Source organism: Orcinus orca, chromosome 2 (genome assembly GCF_937001465.1).
Source record: "Orcinus orca chromosome 2, mOrcOrc1.1, whole genome shotgun sequence".
Lineage (NCBI taxonomy): Eukaryota > Metazoa > Chordata > Mammalia > Artiodactyla > Delphinidae > Orcinus > Orcinus orca.
The window spans coordinates 162319081-162344625 of record NC_064560.1 but is presented as its reverse complement, the minus strand read 5'-3'; the positions used below and the strand labels follow the sequence as shown (position 1 = coordinate 162344625).

Sequence of the window (25545 nt, the reverse complement as noted above, 5' to 3'; positions counted from 1 at the left end):
CACAGTCATAGATGGCTGTCTCAATTATTTTAACATTTAAGGATGTTTAAGTCTCTGTTGAAGGAATGTCAGAAGACAGCAATCAAATTTGTCAAGTTTTTCATTCTGCAGATGATTTACTTTAAAAATCTGTTCCCTCAGCAATTTTCTGCTTTTGCTCACAATTTTATATATTTTCTGTTTTTTTTTAAATATCACATATGTATCAATATGTAGTGCACAGACACATGTAGAAATGCTCAACTGTACTCAGTCTGAGTGCTCAAACTCTGCCCTGTGGCTTTAGAAATGTGACCTCAAATGATCTTTACTTGCAACCCCCCACAACCACTCTAAACAGTGTTAAGATGCTCTAAGATGACTAGGGTGAACAAGGAGAATTCTTAATCAGCGTGTAATGTTCTAGTGTCACCACAGGTTAGGAAGAACTTCAGCAACATAAGAAATGAGCTTGCAATTAGCAAGCTTTCCTTAAATAATCACCACTACCACAACATCTGAGATAATTTTTTTAAAGAGAAGAAAAAAAATGTGTGCCAAATTCTGCCTAGAAGATTCTCACTAAACTGATTCATTTTTCCGTATGCACAAATAAACAACAATTCCCAGCCTTCTTAAACGTAAGGGGAACCAAGTGACTAGCTCTGGCCAATGGACACACAGAAGGAGAGGTTGCCACCTCTTAGCCTGGCTCCTTAAAGCGATTCGATTCTCATGCCTTTTCTTCCCCCTCTATTTGTATGACCAACTAAATATTCCTTTAGAGGCACTAAGGATTCTGAGATGGGCTTCAATTCCTGAGATGCTAAGAAAGCAAGCTGTATGGGGAAGAACATCTTAGTGAAAATAAACCTTTCTTATACTAACTCACTGACATTTAGGCTTGTTATAACACGTAGCATTAATTCCCTCAACTAATACAGTATGCAAAATGGTAAAAATAAATTTTCCCTGAAACATCTATAGTTTTTTTTTTCCATTTTCTTTTTTTTTTTGTTTTGGGGATATTAGTTGTGTTTTTACTGCTGTGGAGGTGGCTGTTCATAATAGCTCTGCTCACTCTACTTCTAGCTTGCTGCATCGGAGCCTTGAAAACTTATCAGAACTGTCTGTACGTAGAAGGGAGAGACCTCTGGACGAGAGCCTCCTGGATGAGTAATTACCCACACGTTTGTACAGGAATGCCTATATATTGCCTTCTCAGAATGTTCCTCAGATGAAGTTAAGTTATTTCAGGTGATATTTACATTTATAGAGCTCCTTACTTACCCGATATTCTTTTTTTTTTATACAGCACATTCTTATTAGCCATCCATTTTATACACATCAGTGTATACATGTCAATCCCAATCACCCAATTCATCACACCACCATCCCCACCCCCCCACGGCTTTCCCCCCTTGGTGTCCATACGTTTGTTCTCTACATCTGTGTCTCAACTTCTGCCCTGAAAACCGGTTCATCTGTACCATTTTTCTAGGTTCCACATATATGCGTTAATATATGATATTTGTTTTTCTCCTTCTGACTTACTTCACTCTGTATGACAGTCTCTACATCCATCCATGTCTCAACAAATGACTCAATTTTACCCAATATTCTTAATTTAAATTCAACACTTTAACTTAGCTTTTGAGTTGATATACATTGATTTGTATCTGTGTTCCACATAAAAGCCTACAGCACCCTAAAACCAAAATAAATTATATGGGTCATAAATGTAATACTTATAGTTCTAATATATCTATGTCTGCAGTTGGTATGGTTTGAGAGTTAACGGTTTTTGTATATAATGAAATAAGTAATATCACTCAGGCCCATAAAATTTGCATATTGATGCTGCAAAACTGTATCTTTTTGACATACAAAAATTTCACATGTATACGTATAAGCCATCTGCTTAGACTTTATTGATAAAACCAGTAGCAGCAGTTTTACAAAACTGGAATGATTTTCAGTTTTGAACTAATGTGAGTTCAGTTGCAGCAGACATTTTGTACAAACTGGGGCTAATGCTTCTTCTATGTTTCTGTTTTAAACAAAAAGCAATTAGAACTTATCCTCATGCATTTAAATATCTAATACAGAAATAGTTTTTAGGCTGCATAAAATATGCTTCCAACATCATTGTGAGACTGAACAGCTGCTTTAAGGATTATTTGTACATGAAAAACAGTATAATTCTTCCAATCACAAACTTATTCTTTATCACAGGTAAACAATTTTGTATTTTCTAACGTATTTTCAAAGGGTGTTTCTAACACAAGAGTATTAACATTGAATTGAGTATCGACATTGAATATTTCACTAGCTTGCCCAGTTAAAACACAAGACATAACAGTGCAAGAGTAATACATTAAAACCATTGTTGTTGAAATCTTGAACATTACAAAAATAGAAAGGTATTCTAGTTTTTAAGTTGACCAGTTTAAAAAATTCCAAACTGTTTTCTATACACTATTCACTGATAGAATTTAGTAATTTTAGAAATGGGGTGGGTCATTACATTCTATAGCTGTTTGTTCTGGTAACAGCTAGAGATACATTCATGCTTCTTAAATAGGAGACACCATAAGTCAATAAGTCATACTGTGAGAAACAGGAGGACACCTATTTGGAATGTTCTGAAGATTTTCAGAAGTTTCTAAAAGAGAGTTAAACCCTTTGGAAGAAAAAAGTACTTTTCGTTTTTCTCTTAAACCTCTGGGCCACCCAGAGATTGACTCTCTGCTAGAAAATCTGAGAAAATATGACAGCAGCTGGGTCTGAAAAGGCCCATGAAGCAATGGGAGAGGTTTGGACAGCTCCTACCTTACAACCAGCAAGTCTGGCCCTGCACGATGAATTTGCCCAGGAACGCCTGCTTGTGACAGAAATCTAAAGGAAGACCACCTTTTATATTAAACCATGTCATACTAAACTATCCCCATAAGTGAAATCCATAAAACTAATGACCAGCCTTCACAATCACCAAAAAGTCAGGGCAGTCTAGTACATATAAATAACTCGTTAAAGTAAACAAGGGAAAGAAAAGGTACAGGTTTACAATATTAATACATCTCCAGCATCCAGCTGTGAATAGAACAGAAATACAAAGCACACTCCCTGCTAAGGACAGTGTGCTCCATGTAGGGGAGCACAGTCTCCCCAAAATAGTTAAATATGTTCAAAATGAATGAATCATTCATATTTATATTTTTTTCATGCAAGTTCCTCAAGGACACCCATCAAAAGTTGAGATATAAAGGAAAACCAATAAAATATTTTAAAACAACAGAGTTGCACACAGTATGCATATGGTAAAACATAAATGTGTGAATGTGAACAACTGTTTCAGATGCCATATGAAGACCGAAAAAAAAAATCAAGAGTCAGATTTATCTTGCATTGTGAATACAAAATATTGCTATGAAATCTTGGATGTACCTTGAAAATATTTCTTTTAATCTTTACTTTTTTCTGGGAGATAATAAATGCTATTTAGGAAGAAAATGATTATGTGGGTGAGAGCAGAGAGGTGGAGGAGACTGATTCTTCAGAAGAAAAATAATAATGTAGATTGAAGGACCTTTTTTTGGTGGGGGAAGCATCTTTCCAAATACTGTATTTAAAATCCCATTTTGTAAAAAAAAAATGCTATTCAATTTAATACTTTCCTTGTGCTTGAAGTTAAAATGTTCTTAAAAAAAGGTCTGTGTTCAACTCAAAGATTGGCAAGCCTACTGAAAAGATGGATTTGTAATTTGTTCTGTGGTCAGGGTGTCTGAGCAAAAGAATTAGAAGATAATACTTTATTTTTATCTTCTCAGAGGGGGAATGGCTAAAGACCATTCCAACTATAACTTTTAGTCAAATTACTGACATTCTATGAATATACAGCTCAATGACTGGCAGAGATTTAAAAGTGTCAATTACTAGGATATAAGTAAGAATTGATTTACCTTAAAATAAAAATAATGAAACATCTCACAGTCTTCAGAAACTCTTAATTCTGCAAAATATTTTTTCATCTGTTACTTAGCCCTATGGCCCTGGTACACAGTGGGGACCCAGAGTGTTTGTTATATTAATGAAGGGATGAATGAAACTTTTTCTTACAACAACCTGGCAAAAATAAGTAAAATGAGTATTACCCTTCCCATGTGACAGATGCAAAAACGAAGGCTTAGAGAACTTGTGATCTGACATTCATTTTAGAGCTCATTTGGTACCAGATGGGGGGAAGGTTTGGTACCAGAACAGAGGCCTCATTCACCTAATCCAGTATTCCTTCTACAACCACACCTTCATCCCTGCAATAATCAATAATGCCCAGTTCCACAAGTTGCTGCAGCTACAAAGCAAAGGGTAATCAGTACACATATAAATAATGTCAAAATGTTCACCAGATATTGATCATCAGTCAAGCCTCCCCCTTCGCCCAGTGTGATTATCGGTGTTATCACTCCATCACCCACCGCTTGCTCAGTCAGCCTACGCATGATCAGGGCTCATCCTTCCATTCAGAATTCAGAGCTCCTGTATGATCCAGATGCTTACATACCACCTTTGGCTAATCTGTACAATTGACTATGACAAGCCACAATCACAAAGCTTCCTTTCTCTTGGCAGCAGTGATAAATGTCAAGTCATATAAACTAGTAACAGAGGTGGTTTTCGGTCATGAATCAGTAATAATGTAATTAGTACTTTTTATCAATGCATATTTAAATCACTGCTCAACAACAAAAACACCACAGAGTATCTAAATTTGGGGATCACGTCCTCAGAGCCTTCGAAACTTTCCCTGCCTAGATTCTAAAGGAAGGGGAAAGGGCTTAGATATGTTAACATAAATGATAAAATTATGTGATTATTTTCATGAATCTTCTCCTCAAATGTAAAGTAAGCTCAATATCACATAGGTAAAATTGATTCCAGATTGGAGGTTGCTACATTTTATTTGATGAACCATATGAATTAATCCATCTATTTTTCTTGAGATCAGGCACATTAACAAAATGTAACATAGTAATTAAAACTGCAAATAAAATTAAACAGATAATAAACAAACCAGTATATCCAGACTGGTATATTATTACTCAGAGTTAAAAAGCAATGAGCTATCAAGACTTGAAAAGACATAGAGGAACCTATAATGCATGTTACTAATGAAAGAAGCCAGTCTGAAAAGACCACACACTGTATGATTCCAACCATATGACATTCTGGAAAAGGCAAAACTATGGAGACAGTAAAAAGATCACCAGTTGCCAAGAGTCAGCAGAGAGGGACGAATAAGCAAAACACAAAAGATTTTTAGGGTAGTGAAACACCTAGGAGTGAACCCTAATGTAAACTGCGGACTTTGGATGGCAAGAATGTGTCACTGTAGGTTCATCAATAGTACCGAATGTACCTACCCTGGTGCGGGATGTTGATAGTGGGGCGGGATGGGGGCGGGGGGAGGTGTAAGTGTAGGGGAAGGGAGTTACTTGCACTTTCTGCTCAATTCAGCTGTGAACTTAAAATCGCTAAAAAAAATTGTTTATAAATTCTTTTAAAAAGTAAATAGATCACAAGGACCATCATGTTTTATTTCCCAAAAATAGAGGTCAAATCTTATTCCAACAGATATTTTTACAGAAATTTCTCAGTCACAATAAAGTATGCAAATACTAACTTCTTATTCATAAACTTAAAATAATAGAATCTTCAATAAAATTAAATTAAAAATTCTGGGAAAGACTTTGCGTTTCATAACACTAAAGTTTAACTTGTGGCTGCATTGGTATGGTGGCATAATAAAAACTACATTATATTTGGGGATAGTTGTAAATTAATAAACATTACCATGGTCCACAAGGAAATGTGGCAAAATTAGTAAGCCTTGCTGAAGGTGCCAACTATAAAGAACTTGACAGACTCTTGAGAGACACACAGCCCTAGAAAGTGAATGTATTATATGGAATAACTTACATGGAAATGTTCTTCTAGTGTACATGTTCTTCACCAATCAGAGTTTTCATTGGCAGCCTTCTGATATCTTTTCCCAAACCCCAAGGCCTTTAGCAAACTAGAGATGGGAACTTTTTGTAATGGATTTTATTATGGACCATCAATTGGGCAACACTAAAAAACTGTCTTCGGTAAGAATTTTTAGGCCACCAAACTTTTTTTTTTTTAACATCTTTATAGGGGTATAATTGCTTTACAATGGTGTGTTAGTTTCTGCTGTATAACAAAGTGAATCAGCTATACATATACATATATCCTCATATCTCCTCCCTCTTGCATCTCCCTCCCTCCCACCCTCCCTATCCCGCCGCTCTAGGGGGTCACAAAGCACTGAGCTGATCTCCCTGTGCTATGGGGCTGCTTCCCACTAGCTATCTGTTTTACATTTGGTAGTATGTATAAGTCCATGCCACTCTCTCGCTTCGTCCCAGCTTACCCTTCTCCCTCCCCGTGTCCTCAAGTCCATTCTCTACATCTGCGTCTTTATTCCTGTCCTGCCCCTAGGTTCTTCAGAACCATTTTTTTTTTTAGATTCCCTATATATGTGTTAGCATATTTGTTTTTCTCTTTCTGACTTACTTCACTCTGTATGACAGATCCTAGGTCCATCCACCTCACTACAAATATCTCAATTTCGTTTCTTTTTATGGCTGAGTAATATTCCATTGTATATATGTGCCACATCTTCTTTATCCATTCATCTGTTGATGGACATTTAGGTTGCGTCCATGACCTGGCTATTGTAAATAGTGCTGCAATGAATATTGGGGTGCATGTGTCTTTTTGAATTATGGTTTTCTCTGGATATATGCCCAGTAGTGGGATTGCTGGGTCATATGGTAGTTCTATTTTTAGTTTTTTAAGGAACCTCCATACTGTTCTCCATAGTGGCTCTATCAATTTACTTTCCCACCAACAGTGCAAGAGGGTCCCCTTTTCTCCACACCCTCTCCAGCGTTTATTGTTTGTAGATTTTTTGATGATGTAGGCCACCAAACATTCTGACTTAACTTACGTGGATTGTGACATGTTTAGTATATATTTGAGATAAATTTTTATGACGTGAAGAATTACAAGCAATAAATCCACTGGAAAAATTCCTAGTTTTGCCTTCTGTTATAAAATTGAAAGCATTAAGAGTTAGATTCACACTGATTTTAAATTCTTTGAGACTAGACAATAATTATTGGTCCATCTGCCAAGATAGGGACACCTCCAATGTTGACATTTACCCATTTCATAGGATGCCCCAAATGTGCTTAGTATATAACGTCTAAGACAAATTTTAATCAAAAGAAGCAGAGGAGCAAGCAGGTATCTTTGTTCACAGTGTCACCCCTTTATCTGGCAGCCTCTGTCCAGTTCACTTTTTCAAAAAGTACAAGGTAGCCGTGCCTTTCAACTATTAAATCACTGAGCTCATAAGAACTGTGTCACATTTGTTTGTATAGACCTAGTGTTCCAGGGTCTAACTTACTGCCTTGCAAAGAGCATTCAATATTCAATTCTAAAAATAAATATATTAAATAAATATTTAGAAACAAAAATGATTATTCGGCTCAAGCTGTTTTCCTCACCTGCTATTCTCCAGCCCCTAGCCCAGAGTCTGGGATATAATGTACTTAATATCTTTTGAATGAATAAATTTTATATAAACTAAAACAATAGAGCAAGTAGATAGTTTAAGGGGAAAATGAAGTAAACAAAAATACTGCGTAAGTATGGTGATACCAATGGGAAGACAGCCTTCTCACCGTCTTTAAAGTGCAATTGATAACACCGTCATTTGAAGGCATGGAACCCCCATGGAGACACCGGAAGGCAGCCTTAGTGAGTTATGGAGAGCAGGTAGCATTGTTTTATTCTATGAGTGTCCCTAGGCCTCCATGCCTGCCTCTGAATTTATTCTGTTAAGGCTCAAGCTGTCTTACAGGTCTCACAGTGGCTATAAATATAGCTGATTATTGTCTGTGTGTCTAGGATACTGCTTTGTGACCTGAGGGAAACAAAAACAAAGTATTGTAGGAAAGGAAACTCACCTGGAGCCTGCAGGCATCCCCAAAGTCACCTAAACAAAGCCTGAGCAGGCACTCCCTGGCAAAAGCCTTCTATGATGCAGAGAAAAATCAGTGTGGAAAAATGCCCAAAGGGGAAGAGGGCAGGCCTGGAGTCCTGTTATTGTTGATCCTGTTTGGAGGTTACATATAAAAATATTAGGCTCAGAAGGAACTTTAGAAAGGCTGTCTTCCTGGGTGCCCTGCTGTTCCCCTTTAGTCGGAACCCACAGCTCATGCAGATGTTTCTTTTCTTTTTCTTTTTTTTGATGTTTCTATTTTAAAAGACTTCCAAAGGTGATGATTCTGTGATCTCCCTTGGTGATCCCCCTGCAATGTGACCAAGGCCTACTCCAAGTCCTGGGTTTCCTAGAGGATTTTTCCAATACATTGAATTGATACATTTCACCTGTTTCCAATAACTCAAAACAAGAAACTTGACTTTTCATGGTACATGATTAGACTAATTGAACAACTGTAGCTTGGTAAGCATTGCTGTTTTTATTGTGACATTGCTTCAAAGTGTAGTCACCGCACTCCAAAAAGATTTTTAAGTCCCGTGCTATCTCAAAGAGACAAGGAAATCCAAAGAATACGTTGTGAATTAGCGCAAAACCCTCTTCATATCATTCTCCTTATATCTCAGTTAAACTCTCTTGACTTGCTTTAGGTGGAAGCTCTGACTCTGTCCACATGTTAAGAAGACAGGGGGTGAGTCATCCTCTTGGTAAGAGCTCTTTACATTCTAGATAACTGTTCCTAGAAATCACTCCTCAGCTTTCTCAATACCTATCCAACCCCTTTAACTTCCCTACGTGCTAAATTATTCCCAACTAAAACCCCTAAGCGATCCTTCTCCAATTTCTTCATGTTTCTCCTTAACTGAGAATCGTAGGACTTGAGTTAACACTTTGGCAATTTGGCAACTTTGGGAATGTGGCCTCACACTTCCCCATCCCAGAACCCTGCTCAGTTTAAAACCACCGTATGCGTGACTGGTTCATGGCACCTGGTTATGCCCAACATGAGGAGGTTTGCTGCTGACCACTTCTTCAGATCAAATGTCCACAAAGGCTCTTCTAAGTTCTCAGGAAACTCTCCTCTTTACTTAAGGTTTGAACACCAGAGGACAACTGAACACATTCTCTATTACATCAACAAGTCACTCTTAAAAACCATTCTAAAAAAGAGTATCAACCCTGATAGAATTCCTTTGAATTATGACTTCTGAAGGGAAACAGATAAATAATTGGTCCTATTACTTCCCAGTTGAACAGTTAGGTAAGTTTGAATAGCTGCATTATTAGATCTTTAAAATTTTTTACCTATACGTATGTAACATGAATATGTAACATAAGCCCAAAAAAAGAATGTTGCCCATTTTGAAAAGAGTGTCAGTATAGTGCCACATTATTTATTTTACTTTTCAGATCGAAGTTGAAATAGGTACTCAAGTTGCCATCTTTACCAGCTCTTTTGATGGGAACAAGGTGCTCTGTCCACATATGAACAGTAGAGAAGAGCTGGGTGTGAGGAGACGCCATGAGTGTGATTTACCAAGATGTGCACAAAAGCACCAGGGTGGATAAAAGATTTGGTCATTATACCTCACTGGGGGTTTATTAAGACTCAGTTTCCTCCATACACCAGGCTTATCCCAGTTGAGCTTGCCCCAAATTCAGACTAGCTTCATGTAGTGTCAGTGGTATAGTTGGTGAGCAGAGCTACCTTCCAGACTAGCTTCATGTGCCTACCCTTTTTAAAGTATCTGAAAATTGTTATTAGTTTTTCTCTAGCATTACTATTACTTTCACTAGAAAGAGAAACAAATCTTAAATGCATTTTTTTAAAGCATGATTGTGAGAGGGCAACACTGAATGGTTACCATATGCCCATCTCTATGCTGTTATTTCATTATTGGAAAAAAACAACAACAAGACCTTATGAGGTAGGAATTATTTCCATTTTCCAGTTGAATAAACAGGGTCACAGGCTGGCTAAGTTAATTTTCTTAAGGCCACACAGTAGGCAAAGTTCATCCAAACCCAGGCTAAGACCACAGCCTGTGCCGACTTCTCTGAGTTGCGTTAGACCAATTTCATTCTCCCCAACTTAAAGTATTTTCCAGAATTCCACAAGTTGTGAAAAATGATACTTAATCTAAAATGGCTTTTGGTTTACATTTGTTTACTCTTCTTGCATATATGTAACAGACACTGGCAGTATATAGCATATTTATTTATTCTTTAATTCTTCCATACTCATGCTATATAATTTGTTTTATAGTTTTGCCTAACTTTTCTCTTTGGAACACAAAGAGAAAATGATTTTTTCTCTTTACTGATTTTTAATACAGTAATGATTTTTAATACAGTAAAAAATACTTCTGCCATTTCAGGATTATCTATCATTTGCTTTCATCGTGGATCAAACAGAATGGAATGCTCTTTAGTCACAGTTTACTCAAAGGTAAGAGGAGGGACCACATGTAATTTCTAGCCCTGTTTCTTCACCATTAAAGGATATGCCTGCATTTGGTTTTAAGTCGTCTACGAATAATCTTTTCCTACTCACTTTCTTGATCTTCATGTACTAAGCCCTCTGCTGCAAAAGGAGAGCCAGGCTTTTCAGAAACCCCCAGTTCCATGGTCCACACTGAACCATGAATTTAATCAATTCAATGGCTATCAGAGAAGGATTTTCACTTAACCTGATGGGAGTTTCAACTTAAACAATGCATTACTTGAAAAGAAAAGAGTTTTGGTTGTCAGCTAAGACCATGTGGTACAGCCAGAATGTAAAACACAGTGACTGACCGAGACTTGTTAACAATTTATAAAATATTGTGGGTGCTACATGTTGCAAAGGCAGAGGCTGTGTTTCAGGCTCGCTGTGGCACCTAGCACTATGGAGAATACCCACATTTGAGGTCAATACGTCACTGTCATGGAAGGAGTTGCAGAGTGAACAGTGCCTAAAGTGAGCGACAATGCAGTACGATGCTCTCTTTTTCTCTTCCCATCATGGCGGGGATTCTGTCTCAAACTTTGCACAGGTGGAATGCCAGGTCTATTACTTCCGAAGACATTACAAGCTCTTTTTCTGTTAAGAAAGGCAAGACCTCCCCCCTCATAGTTATGCAACAGGAGCAAAAAGAGGTTCCAAAACAACTGCACATCACACTGGGAGCCAGTGAAGGAGAGAAGTGAGAGCAGGTGCTCGGCTGCCTGGTGAATGGCCCATTTAAAAATTCAACAATAGTCAGAGGGGCGCAGAGAACGCAAGAGTCACCACCGTGTTTGGGGAAATGGGCACTTCTCGATTCAGTGTAAACTCATTCCCTGAAAGAAGGCACGCTGGAAACCAGCTTTCCATAAACCTAGTGCACCATTTACCCTCCACAATAGTATTTTAAAAGCATTCTCTTCGGGAAAAACTCATGGAAAGAACTACTCAAGCAACAAATATTAGTGCTTCTTCAATTTCGTATGTCCCTATGAGATATTAATTATTAGCTAGATGAAATAGGCAAAAGCAGCTTTAACACGGCAGAAGCAACTAATTATCTTTCGTAACTCCTTTGAAAAGCAAATGCAGATATAAAAGCTCAAGTGAAAAACATGTTAAGTGCATTGTGTCTAGACTCCGCCAAGAAAATAAGGAAATTTAAGTGCACAAAAAGAAAAGATTTTACTAAACCAGAATTTCAAGTCTATGTAAAAAAAATTCACCTCATATTTTGATGTAACTTGTCATTAGCATTTTATATTTATACAATCAGCTTTAGGGTGAACGTTGCTAGATATTCAAGATGTACATGCATCCTACATGGTAAATAGCACCAACATGGTAAAATTATACAAATGAAAAATGCTTTTCAGGCATTCTTCCCTTAAAATTTCTGTAAACTGTATCATAAGCAGACTATTAGAAAGCAGATCAAACACACAAGGATATTTTCACTACCCCGGCAGAAAACCTTAGAAATGGTGAGGCAAGGCAGCAGCAAATGAAGTATAGGTGACTATTGGGCTCTATGAGACAAGGGATGCGGCAAAACATTGAGCAGGAAAATATGAGGAGAAAACATCCAGGCCTGTCTGTACAATAGATGCAGATTTTTTCAAATGTAAATTTTAAAGTGAATGCTGCTTTTATGTCACTGCAGAAAGGAAAGCATAACAAGGCTGCTCTGCTTCCCTTTAAGCACAGGCGCATAAAGAGAGTAAGGGATGTGAAAAGCCAATTCTTTGTGCTGCTACTTAATCAATTGCACTCAGTTCTACTCCATGACACAGCCGCACTGCAAAGACCACTCAGCAGTTAATGGATACGATGTTGGAAAAGCACTTTGAGGTCTTCCAAAGCAAGGCAGGGGAAAACCCCAAAGGAGCATGGTTTTACTACTTGTTCCCAATAACTGAGCAGCATTATATCCGAAACTCCCATGCCCTGAAAAGAAATTAAGATATTCATTTATTTTTCTAATTCTGATTCTTCCATATGAAATGACTTCTTTCAAAAGCTTCAAATCAGAGTCGAGTTATCCTGTGTCTTAGTCTGGGCTTGTCAGGATAACCGTTACATGCTGTAAGGAATAAATATGTGCTTCAAGTGTTACAGCCTACGTTTACAATCTGTCAAAATGTAGAGCTGAGGAGGAGTTATGTGTTTTTAACTGTATACATCCATCACTAGCTATCACTCTTCCCACAGACAGCAAAAAGTCAACAATGAAACATAAAAGCTAAAAATAAGTGACAGCAATTGCTCAGAAGAGCTGCACACGGGGCTCAGTGTTACATGTACACACATTCCTTCCCTTTTCTTATTACTGCCAATTTAAAGTAATTGAAATTAAGGGCTCAGATCTAAGAAAATAAACATGCACTGCACAAAAATGTAAAAGTCAGTTAGAAGTAAAATTTCATGCTCATAACCATACATGATCAGTGTTCTAAATGGCACGTGCCCAAAATGCAAGTAGTGACTAATATATGTTGCTGCAAATACCACGAAAAAAATGACAATTATAGGCACTTCAAATGCTCAAAGAAGAATTAGGGTCGTTGCTTACAAACTGAAAATATTCTTCATTCACAGGTGTTATAGCATGTTCATTTCTAAGAGTCAATCAAATCAACATCTATTAAAGATCCATTGTATACAATTTACTATGCTCTGATGATGGAAAATATGGCATTAAAAAAGTATGGTTTACATGCAAACACAGAATCAAAATATATGTATGAGTGAGTATACTGTACTGAATATAGAAAAAGCATAATCTAGAAGGAGAACACTAGATTCAGAAAAATCAATACCTCCATGACTTAATAGGTTTTTCAGTTTTCTTCTCATTCTGTAAGAATTTATTAGGTGAGAAAAACAGCATAAAAACCCAGAAAGTTTTCATTTTGAAATCTTACATACTCAAAAGGAGACAAGTTGTCTTACAACAGTAGTTTTCGAATTCTTTTTTAGTTTCAAAATGGGTCACCTAACCAAATCTCATAGGAAACCACTATATATAAGTGAGATAAACAAAGAGGTATTTAATTCAAATTTGCTTTATAAGTGTAAGTGTTTAACACTTATTTGTTAGGCAAATAAATGAAGGGTTTTTTTATAAAGAGAAAAACATGAAATAGGGGATTATGGATGACAGTTACATTCTTCTATGAACCTCGGCGTCAGGTTCATTTCTGTATTTTGGAGTATTTTGCCCCATACTAAGAAAATTCTGATTCCTACACACAAGTGGTTACAAACAGTAACTTTTAACATCTCCCTTGCAATCGAAGGGAGCAGAGACAGCCAGAGAAGCTTCCTTCTATAGCCTGAACCAAAATTTAATAACCTATTAACAGAAATTAACTCAACATCATTCATCTCAACTACAATAACATTTCCAATAAAGTATACTCGACAGTGCATATGGGCTTTTAAAAAAAATTACAGTATTTAAATCCAAATCAAACCTTTGAGAAACCCAAAGATCCCTCCACCCCCAGAATGTCCTAGGGTCTAATAGAATCCAATCCCTACTTAAAGCCTGTCTTTAAAAAAAGCCTGCCAGCAAGCACTGAGTTGGTATCAGTACTCAAAACACGGGTCACCAGGGTAGGTATAGCCCACAAACACCTCTTGGCAAACCTAGGATTCGAGTAAAGTGTGCCACCTGCAGACCTGCTGCCCTTTGGTCTCCTTCATTTCCTCCCAATGGTCTTGCTCCTCCCCTCCACTACTGTTTTGGCCCAGAGCAATCCAACCAATCATCTCTTTACGCTTCATGGTACGCCTGTTATACACAGAAATCACCAACGTAACGTCAGAGAGCTGAAAGAGGGCCACCTGGAAAACAAAGGTCTCCTTATAGACAGGATTGGGCTGACCACGTCGGATGGAGGTCTTGCAGCGGGACATCTCTTGACCCACAGAACTGAGAAGAAAGAGCTTTCCATATGTATCTGAGGAAACAATGGAAATGAGAAAACATCAGTGCCTTCCGTTTTGCTAGGTTAATTGCAATATCTACACATACTGACATACTGAGCAGCATCTTTAGGCCCGGAATTTGCTGTAGGACTAACACATCTTACATGAGCTCTTCAGGAAAGGGATTATTACCTTTATGCTTAATGTTTCATGCAGCCCACCATGGGGCACCTTGCTGATGTTCATTAGAAGCTCTGTATGTGCAAGGGTATGTACATGCACAGGCATGTGTACAATGGTATTTGTAGACATGCACAGTTCTTCATCCACATTTTATTTATGTAACTATAAATACACATTTTGCTCTATGTGTCTTTCTTTTCATTTTCAAAGGGCTGTTTATGCCTAAAGAGTCTCTTCTCTTCTCATTCTCTACATATTCTTTGGACCATATTATCCACTCAGTGACAACTACCAGATCTGTATCTCTGGCCTAGACTTCCCTCCCAAGCTCAAGATCTAACTGAATATCATACTTCTTCTTGTGGAAATCCCATCTCACACTCATCATGTCTCCAACTCTTAAAAACTTGCTGTTTTAGTCTTCTCCAGCCCTGTGAATGGTAGCATCATCTGCTCAAGTACCCAGGTCAGAACTCGGGACAGCATTTTTGACTAGACTGGCTTCCTTACCCCTAGTCCAGTCAATCAACCACCAAGTTCTGTTGATTCTACCTCCTCAATAGCTCCCAAATCCACCCACTTCCTTGCATCCCAATGCCACTGAACTCTCAGTGTACACCATCAGCTCAGGTCACCGGCATTTCCCACGTGCATCACTGCATGTTTCTTCACTGATCTCCACTCACTGGATTGTCAGAGGGGTCTTTGTAAAATGCAGATCTGGTTGTGTCACTCTCCCTAATAAACAAAGACTAAACCTTCAATACCTCCCCTAGTCTCAGGATAAAAGCTAAATTTCTCGGTATAGACCACATACCCTGACACTTTTCTCTTCCAGTTTCATTATGCACCACCATTACCTTTATACACTGCATCCCCACTACACTGAATACCTTATCCTTCCAGCCCGCTCTGCTGTCTTTCCCTTTCACTTCTGCATAAGCTACACATGCCCTGATATCCCGAATGATATCTACCTTCACATGACTTCTATTCATTAGTTTAGTTTGGATGTCATCTTATCCTGGAATCTTTGCTGACCACTTGCCCCCATGCTGACCATCTGTGGGCTCCATCAAAATCTAGTTTTAGCCTCTCTCAGCACTTATTACCCAGTATTTCCATTGCCTGCTTACCTGTCTGCAAAACTGTCAGTTCCCAGATGGGAGAAAGAGAGACTGCCCTGTTTACCACTGTACCCCCGTGCCTGGGGTAATGCCTAACATGTGGTAGACACTCAGTAAATATTAAATATTTTGTAATGAATGTCTATGACCAGCCAGGAGGCTCAACGTTCTTTTTTCTTTTGGACTTAAGTTTTCAAACTTGCAAAATGGAGCTAAACCCCTCATTTTATAACCCCTGCACTAGAATGCCATGAGATGGTGACTAGCATCATAGGTTTAGTCATTTATAGAAAGTAAGTACTAACACAGTCTATTACTTTTACTAAAATTCCTGAATGGATAATTACAAAGAAAATTATATCCTAAGGAAATTCTATTTTTATTAAAATCATTTATCAATTTCTTGACTTACTCTTAACTACAGATTTTACCACTAATTTATGTGTCCTATCCTTTAAAAAAAAATCTACAAGTTCCGGTGTTTCCCGAATTTTATAATTCTGTACATTCTGTTCAATGCAGGCTAAATGCTGATTAGTGTTTACTGCTCACTTTCCCACCTAACAACCAGTCAAACTTTTTAAAGTGTAAACCCAGAGCTCTGTAATTTACTGTTCTCCACAAGAGCATTGTAAGATAGGAAACAAATTACAACCTGCAGTTTTCTTTCTTTGTTGATCTTTTTCTATTCTGGTTTGATATGTTATTTTATGCAGTTATCTGCTGAGAAACACAAGGTGTGAAATTACACTTCAGGTGTGAAAAACACTCCTCTGTCTCAAAAACAGGGCTCTCCACTCTTCAAACTACTCTATGGAAAAAGCTGTCAGAAAACCAACAATGGGGGAGTGAACTTGTGTTTCTGCAGCTGGACAGCTACACAATTCCTGTAGGAAAAGTTCAATCCAGTCACCAAACTGGTCTGGCAATTCTGCTACCAGTTATGGCAGTGAAAATTGAATCAATCTTTCAGACAAAGAACTGCTCATTTCACAAAGAGAGCAATTTCCAGCTTTATCCTGTCAGAAGATCATTTTCTAATTATGAGAAAGGCTACTTACTCCCAAACCACCATCAATGAAGCTGAATTGTACCTGTATGACAAAAGGGGGAAATAATAATTTTATAAACAATCCAGTCTGAAGACACCTGACCAGAAGAAGAGAAATGTTGCTGATCATTCCAGCTCAAAAGGGAACCTTTTATTGGCTGTAATAATGTGCTTAATTCTTAGTGACCCAGGGCTGTGCCCAGAAAATTCTACTTGTGAGGAATAGTGGGGAGTAAGGCTGGGGTCTTTGGGGGTTCAATGACTTAATCTGATGAGCACCAGTCAGAATGCAAGAGAAAGAGTCAAGTAAATATGCAACTTAAGTGAGCTCTGTTTTAATTCTTTGGAATTGATAATTTTTTTTTATTAAAACAGAAAGTCATAAAAATTATAATCATCCTCATCAGTTCACTCAGTCCCATGTAATTTATTTTTCATCTTGATCTTTTGTTAGCACTTTTATGAATTCATCAGTTTTCCATTAGAGTTCTGAAAATGCTTATTGATTCAGTTCACCAGTATAGTCAGTTACCAGAAACCTGTACTTGTCAGAGTTTTCTCCATGAATTCCTTGAAGATGAAACCCTTTTATAGGAACATTTTTGCAAAAGCATCACAGTACACCCAGAACTGTCTGTAAATGACAAAAGACTTAAAAACGACCATGGTTAAAGATTTGATGAAAGTTCATAATAATGCAATTGACAAGGAAATATAGTTATTTCTGAGATATACATTTTAAAGTATTAACTAGAATTATGACTTATAACATTATACCAGAACATATAAGATTTTCAGAAATTTCATGTAATATCTGAAACATTTATATTAACATATTTCAACAAATATCTCAAAGAAAGTTTAGTATTAGTTGTTTTTTGTTTGTTTTTTTATACTGCAGGTTCTTATTAGTCATCAATTTTATACACATCAGTGTATACATGTCAATCCCAATCACCCAATTCAGCACACCACCATCCCCACTCCACCATGGTTTTCCCCCCTTGGTGTCCATACGTTTGTTCTCTACATCTGTGTCTCAACTTCTGCCCTGCAAACCAGTTCATCTGTACCATTTTTCTAGGTTCCACATATATGCGTTAATATACGATATTTGTTTTTCTCTTTCTGACTTACTTCACTCTGTATGACAGTCTCTACATCCATCCATGTCTCAACAAATGACTCAATTTCGTTCCTTTTTATGGTTAATATTTCATTGTATATATGTACCACAACTTCTTTATCCATTCATCTGTCGACGGGCATTTAGGTTGCTTCCATGACCTGGCTATTGTAAATAGTGCTGCAATGAACATTGGGGAGCATGTGTCTTTTTGAACTACGGTTTTCTCCGGGTATATGCCCGGTAGTGGGATTGCTGGATCATATGGTAATTCTATTTTTAGTTTTTTAAGGAACCTCCATACTGTTCTCCATAGTGGCTGATTCAATTTACATTCCCACCAACAGTGCAAGAGGGTTCCCTTTTCTCCACACCCTCTCCAGCATTTGTTGTTTATAGATTTTCTGATGAAGCCCATTCTAACTGGTGTGAGGTGATACCTCATTGTAGTTTTGATTTGCATTTCTCTAGTAATTAGTGATGTTGAGCAGCTTCTCATGTGCTTCACGGCTATCTGTATGTCTTCTTTGGAGAAATGTCTATTTGGGTCTTCGGCCAGTCTTCGGATTGGGTTGTTTGTTTTTTTTAATATTGAGCTGCATGAGCTATTTATATATTTTGGAGATTAATCCTTTGTCCACTGATTCGTTTGCAAATATTTTCTCCCATTCTGAGGGTTGTCTTTTCATCTTGTTTATGGTTTCCTTTGCTGTGCAAAAGCTTTGAATTTTCATTAGGTCCCATTTATTTATTTTTATTTCCATTACTCTAGGAGGTGGGTCATAAAAGATCTTCCTGTGATTATGTCAAACAGTGTTCTTCCTATGCTTTCCTCTAAGAGTTTTATAGTGTCCACTCTTACATTTAGGTCTCTAATCCAGTTTGAGTTTATTTTTGTGTATGGTGTTAGAGAGTGTTCTAATTTCATTCTTTTACATGTAGCTGCCCGGTTTTCCCAGCACCACTTATTGAAGAGACTGTCTTTTCTCCATTGTATATCTTTGCCTCCTTTGTCATAGATTAGTGGACCACAGGTGTGTGGGTTTATCTCTGGGCTTTCTATCTTGTTCCATTAATCTATGTTTCTGTTTTTGTGCCAGTACCATATTGTTTGATTACTGTAGCTTTGTAGTATAGTCTGAAGTCAGGGAGTCTGATTCCTCCAGCTCCGTTTCTTTCCCTCAAGACTGCTTTGGCTATTCGGGGTCTTTTATGTCTCCATACAAATTTTAAGACTTTTTGTTCTAGTTCCATAAAAACTGCCATTGGTAATTTGATAGGGATTGCATTGAATCTGTAGATTGCTTTGGGTAGTAGAGTCATTTTCACAATACTGATTCTTCCAATCCAAGAACATGGTATATCTCTCCATCTGTTGGTATCATCTTTAATTTCTTTCATCAGTGTCTTATAGTTTTCCGCATACAGGTCTCTTGTCTCGCTAGGTAGGTTTATTCCTAGGTATTTTATTCTTTCTGTTGCAATGGTAAATGGGAGTGTTTCCATAATTTCTGTTTCAGATTTTTCATCATTAAAGTATAGGAATGCAGGAGATTTCAGTGCATTAATTTTGTATCCTGCAACTTTACCAAATTCATTGATTAGCTCTAGTAGTTTTCTGGTGGCATTTTTAGGATTCTCTATGTATAGTATCATGTCATCTGCAAACAGTGATAGTTTTACTTCTTCTTTTCCAATTTGTATTCCTTTCATTGCTTTTTCTTCTCTGATTGCCATGGCTAGGACTTCCAAAACTATGTTGAATAATAGTGGTGAGAGCAGACATCCTTGTCTCGTTCCTGACCTTAGAGGAAACGCTTTCAGTTTTTCACCATTGAGAATGATGTTTTCTGTGGGTTTGTCATATATGGCCTTTATTATGTTGAGGTAGGTTCCCTCTATGCCCACTTTCTGGAGAGTTTTTATCATAAATGGGTGTTGAATTTTGTCAAAAGCTTTTTCTGCATCTATTGAGATGATCATATGGTTTTTATTCTTCAATTTGTTAATATGGTGTATCACATTGATTGATTTGCATATATTGAAGAATCCTTGCATCCCTGGGATAAATCCCACTTGACTGTGGTCTATGATCCCTTTAATGTGTTGTTAGATTCTGTTTGCTAGTATTTTGTTGAGGATTTTTGCATCTATATTCATCAGTGATATTGGTCTGTAATTTTCTTTTTTTGTAGTATCTTTGCCTGGTCTTGGTATCAGGGTGATGGTGGCCTCATAGAATGAGTCTGGGAGTATTCCTTCCCCTGCAATTTTTTGGAAGAGTTTGAGAAGGATGGGTGTTAGCTCTTCTCTAAATGTTTGACAGAATTCACCTGTGAGGCCATCTGGTCCTGGACTTTTGTTGTTGGAAGATTTTTATTCACAGTTTCAATTTCATCACTTGTGATTGGTCTGTTCATATTTTCTGTTTCTTCATGGTTCAGTCTTGGAAGGTTATACCTTTCTAAGAATTTGTCCATTTCTTCCAGGTTGTCCGTTTTATTGGCATAGAGTTCTGTGGTGTCTGTTTTAACCTCTCCTTTTGCATTTCTAATTTTATTGATTTGAGTCCTCTCCCTATTTTTCTTGATCCGTCTGGCTAATGGTTTATCAATTTTGTTGATCTTCTCAAAGAACCAGCTTTTAGTTTTATTGATCTTTGCTGTTGTTTTCTTTGTTTCTATTTCATTTATTTCTGCTCTGATCTTTATGATTTCTTTCCTTCTGTTAATTTTGGGTTTTGTTTGTTCTTCTTTCTCTAGTTCCTCTAGGTGTAAGGTTAGATTGTTTACTTGAGATTTTTCTTGTTTTCTTGAGGTAGGCTTGTATAGCTATAAACTTCCCTCTTAGAACTGCTTTTGCTGCATCCCATAGGTTTTGGATTGTCATGTTTTCATTGTCATTTGTCTCTAGGTATTGATTTCCTCTTTGATTTCTTCAGTGATCTCTTGGTTATTTAGTAACATATTGTTTAGCCTCCATGCGTTTACGTTTTTTACGTTTTTTTCCCTGTAATTCATTTCTAATCTCATAGCGTTGTGGTCAGAAAAGATGCTTGATATGATTTCAATTTTCTTAAATTTACTGAGGCTTGATTTGTCACACAAGATGTCATCTATCCTGGAGAATGTTCCGTGCGCACTTGAGAAGAAAGTGTAATCTGCTGTTTTTGGATGGAATGTCCTATAAATATTAATTAAATCTATCTGGTCTATTGTGTCATTTAAAACTTCTGTTTCCTTATTTATTTTCATTTTGGATGGTCTGTCCATTGGTGTAAGTGAGGTGTTAAAGTCCTCCACTATTATTGTATTGCTGTCGATTTCCTCTTTTATAGCCATTAGCAGTTGCCTTATGTATTGAGGTGCTCCTATGTTGGGTGCATATATATTTATAATTGTTATATCTTCTTCTTGGATTGATCCCTTGATCATTACATAGTGTCGTTCCTTGTCTCTTGTAACATTTCTTATTTTAAAGTCTATTTTATCTGATATGAGTATAGCTACTCCAGCTTTCTTTTGATTTCCATTTGCATGGAATATCTTTTTCCATCCCCTCACTTTCAGTCTGTATGTGTCCCTAGGTCTGAAGTGGGTCTCTTGTAGACAGCATATAGATGGGTCTTGTTTTTGTATCCATTCAGCAAGTCTGTGTATTTTGGTTGGAGCATTTAATGCATTCACGTTTAAGGTAATTATCGATATGTATGTTCCTATGACCATTTTCTTAATTGTTTTGGGTTTGATTTTGTAGGTCCTTTTCTTCTCTTGTGTTTCCCACTCAGAGAAGTTCCTTTAGCATTTGTTGTAGAGCTGGTTTGGTGGTGATGAATTCTCTTAGCTTTTGTTTGTCTGTAAAGCTTTTGATTTCTCCATGGAATCTGAATGTGATCCTTGCTGGGTAGAGTAATCTTGGTTGTAAATTCTTCCCTTTCATCATTTTAAGTATATCATGCCACTCCCTTCTGGCTTGTAGAGTTTCTGGTGAGAAATCAGCTGTTAACCTTATGGGAGTTCCCTTGTATGTTATTTGTCATTTTTCCCTTGCTGCTTTCAGTAATTTTTCTTTGTCTTTAATTTTTGCCAATTTGATTACTGTGTGTCTCAGGGTTTATCCTTTATGGGATTCTCTGTGCTTCCTGGACTTAGGTGGCTATTTCCTTTCCCATGTTAGGGAAGTTTTTGACTATAATCTCTTCAAATATTTTCTCTGGTCCTTTTTCTCTCTCTTCTCCTTCTGGGACCCCTATAATGCGAATGTTGTTGCATTTAATGTTGTCCCAGAAGTCTCTTAGGCTGTCTTCAGTTCTTTTCATTCTTTTTTCTTTAGTCTGTTACACAGCAGTGCACTCCACCATTCTGTCTTCCAGGTCACTTTTCCGTTCTTCTGACTCAGTTATTCTGCTATTGATTCCTTCTAGTGTAGTTTTCATTTCAGTTATTGTATTGTTCATTTCTGTTTGTTTGTTCTTTAATTCTTCTAGGGCTTTGTTAAACATTTCTTGCATCTTCTCGATCTTTTCCTCCAGTCTTTTTCCGAGGTCCTGGATCATCTCCACTATCATCATTCTGAATTCTTTTTCTGGAAGGTTGCCTATCTCCACTTCATTTAGTTGTTTTTCTGGGGGGTTATCTTGTTCCTTCCTCTGGTACATAGCCCTCTGCCTTTTCATCTTGTCTATCTTTCTGTGAATGTGGTTTTTGTTCCACAGGCTGCAGGATTGTAGTTCTTGCTTCTGCTGTCTGCCCTCTGGTGGATGAGGCTATCTAAGAGGCTTGATGGGAGGGACTGGTGGTGGGTAGAGCTGACTGTTGCTTTGGTGGGCAGAGCTCAGTAAAACTCTAATCCACTTGACTGTTGATGGGTCGGTCTGGGTTCCCTCCCTGTTGCTTGTTTAGCCTGAGGCAACCCAACACTGGAGCCTACCTGGGCTCTTTGGTGGGGCTAATGACGGACTCTAGGAGGGCTCATGCCAAGGAATACTTCCCAGAACTTCTACTGCCAGTGTTCTTGTCCCTACGGTGAGCCACAGTCCACCCCCTGGCCTCTGCAGGAGACCCTCAAACACTAGCAGGTAGGTCTGATTCAGTCTCCCCTGGGGTCACTGCTCCTTCCCCTGGGTCCCGATACACACACTACTTTGTGTGTGTCCCCGAAGAGTGGAGTCTCTGTTTCTCCCAGTCCTGTCGAAGTCCTGCAATCAATTTCCACTAGGCTTCAAAGTCTGATTCTCTAGGAATTCCTCCTCCCGTTGCCGGACCCCCAGGTTGTGAAGTCTGACATGGGGCTCAGAACTCTCACTCCAGTGGGTGGACTTCTGTGGTATAAATGTTCTCCAGTCTGTGAGTCACCCACCCACCAGTTATGGAATTTGATTTTACTGTGATTGCTCCCCTCCTACCATCTCATTGTGGCTTCTCCTTTGTCTTTGGATGTGGGGTATCTTTTCCGGTGAGTTCCAGTGTCTTCCTGTCAATGATTGTCCAGCAGCTAGTTGTGATTCTGGTGTTCTCTCAAGAGGGAGTGAGAGCATGTCCTTCTACTCTGCCATCTTTGTTCCTCCTCCCACCGAGCAGTATTTATCTTCTGCTGATGATTCAGACGCCTCTTGGTGTCAAAACCATCAACAACAGGATGAATGGGTCCCAATCCCTAGATCGTCCTGGATGCTGTTCTTCTGACCCAGCCTGCCAACTGCTCTATGGGTCACTTGTCTCTTTCTCCATAAAGGAAGATACCATATGCATCAAAAAAATTATGACAGTAAAATATCTCCAATATATCATGGCACAAAATTATGTCATTTGGGACTCAGAAGTCATTTTTCCAAAGAAACAATATAATACCTAACTATTTAACTAACCACAGTAGTTAGTTAAATAGCTCATACAAGACACCTGCCAGTGGGCAGCATGACGGTCTACCAATTGTAATAGACTCAGCCTCGGGGAGGGGGTGGGAGTGTGGCACCACGATTCTCTGGGTAAGGGAAAGAATTTGGTCATTTAACCTCCCCTTAGCTTCTAATGTATTCATAATTATAAAATATTTTCAACATACATAAGAGAGAATAATAGTACACATACCCAAGTATGCAGACTTGTGATATTTAGCATTTGTTTTATTTACTATGGACCTTTTTGCTTTTTGTTTGATTTTTAGGAAATAAAGTGTTATAATTGAAGATCCTTGAGTATCCCTCCTAGATCCTGTTTGGTTTCCTCTATCACTAAAGGTAATTCCTCTCCTGGATTTGCAGCTCATCATCTTCATGTATGTTTTTAGCCTTTCACTATATAAATAGCTATAAATAAAGATATCCAAAATACACTTAACAGTATTCTGCACATTTAAAAAGTATTTAACGTTTTACTGTATGTCCTCCCAAAACTTGCCTTTTTTGCATTCAGCATTAAATTTTTTATATTACCTATATTATATATACACCTGTGATTCAAGTGCCATATAATGTTCCAGTATATTAATAAACCACAATTTATTCATAATCTTAATTAATGGACATTTTAATTGCTTATAATAACCAAAAAGTGAAAAGATTTCAGTGAACATTTTTCTATATTTTACATTGTACCAATATTTGAGAATTTCTCTAATACATACCTAGGAGTAGATTACTGGCTCTTTACAAATTCTAGAGACAAAATTTTGTTATTTTTATTGCTAATATCTTCTCCCTGCCTGTAACTTATCCTTTTCCTCTGTGTAGTAACTTCTGTAGTATAAATGCTTTAAATTTTTGTGGAGTCATATTTATCAATGTTTTCTTTTTCAGTTGACATATTTTAAAAAATTGTTTAAGAAATCCTACCCGAACCCAACAGTCTTCCACATTTCTCCTATGAGTCTTAAGAGTTTGTTTTCCACATCTGATCTTTAATCCACCTTAAACTGATCTTTGTGTGTGGTATAAAGTAGGGATCTAATTATTTTTTCCTATATGGGAAGCATTATTCATTTAATAGCCCATTATCTCCCAGCTGATTTGTAATATAATGTCGATCAGATATCGTGTCCAGCTTTAGTGTCCTTTCCCTAACTTGATAATATTTATCATTTTAGAATATATTTTGATCTGCTCAGTAGAATCCTTCTATCATCTTTTTAAAAGCTATTTTAGTTATTTTAAGCTCTTGCTTCATTTAATTGGCTCTTGCATATGAATTTGAGAATCAGTTTGTCAAACTCTTTTTTTAAAAAGAAAAAAAAATACACCAAAATAAATCTGTGGGGATTTTGATTGGGATCATACTGGGTATATAGATTAATTTGGGGAAAGCTGTTATTTTCACAATATAGATTACTCTAAACAATGAACATGGTTTATCTATTTAGTTTTCTTTTGTGTCTTTCAAACAGTGTTGTGATTTTAAAAATAATTTTCTTACTCATCTTTTATTAATGTTATCCTTTCGTACCATAGGTACTGTTACTTTTGTAAATATCCATGTGTTAAAACTCCACTTTCTAACTGTCCTTGACGTATTAGAAAACAAGTTTGTATTTTAAAAAATGTTATTAGTTTAAAATTGTAGGTTTTTTTGTATT

At 37.4% G+C, this 25545-nt stretch overlaps 1 protein-coding gene and 1 long non-coding RNA gene across 2 annotated transcripts in view; one reads left to right on the top strand and one right to left on the bottom strand.

The window, feature by feature from the left end:
* The first annotated feature begins 883 nt into the window (after positions 1-883).
* Positions 884-24214, top strand: LOC125963583 (uncharacterized). The gene is made up of 4 exons (XR_007475751.1): positions 884-1236; positions 8722-8778; positions 10450-10520; positions 24142-24214. It is a non-coding gene; the product is annotated as an uncharacterized LOC125963583 (long non-coding RNA).
* Positions 3355-25545, bottom strand: part of SYT16 (synaptotagmin 16) — a 254315-nt gene continuing 232124 nt past the window's right edge. The window contains exons 7-9 of the mRNA XM_049706429.1: positions 10393-14521; positions 8037-10352; positions 3355-6045 (exon numbers count right to left, since the gene is read on the bottom strand). Of these exons, the coding sequence (XP_049562386.1) occupies positions 14208-14521 (314 nt within the window). The 3' untranslated portion in view covers positions 3355-6045; positions 8037-10352; positions 10393-14207. The remainder of the gene's footprint in view (positions 6046-8036; positions 10353-10392; positions 14522-25545) is intronic.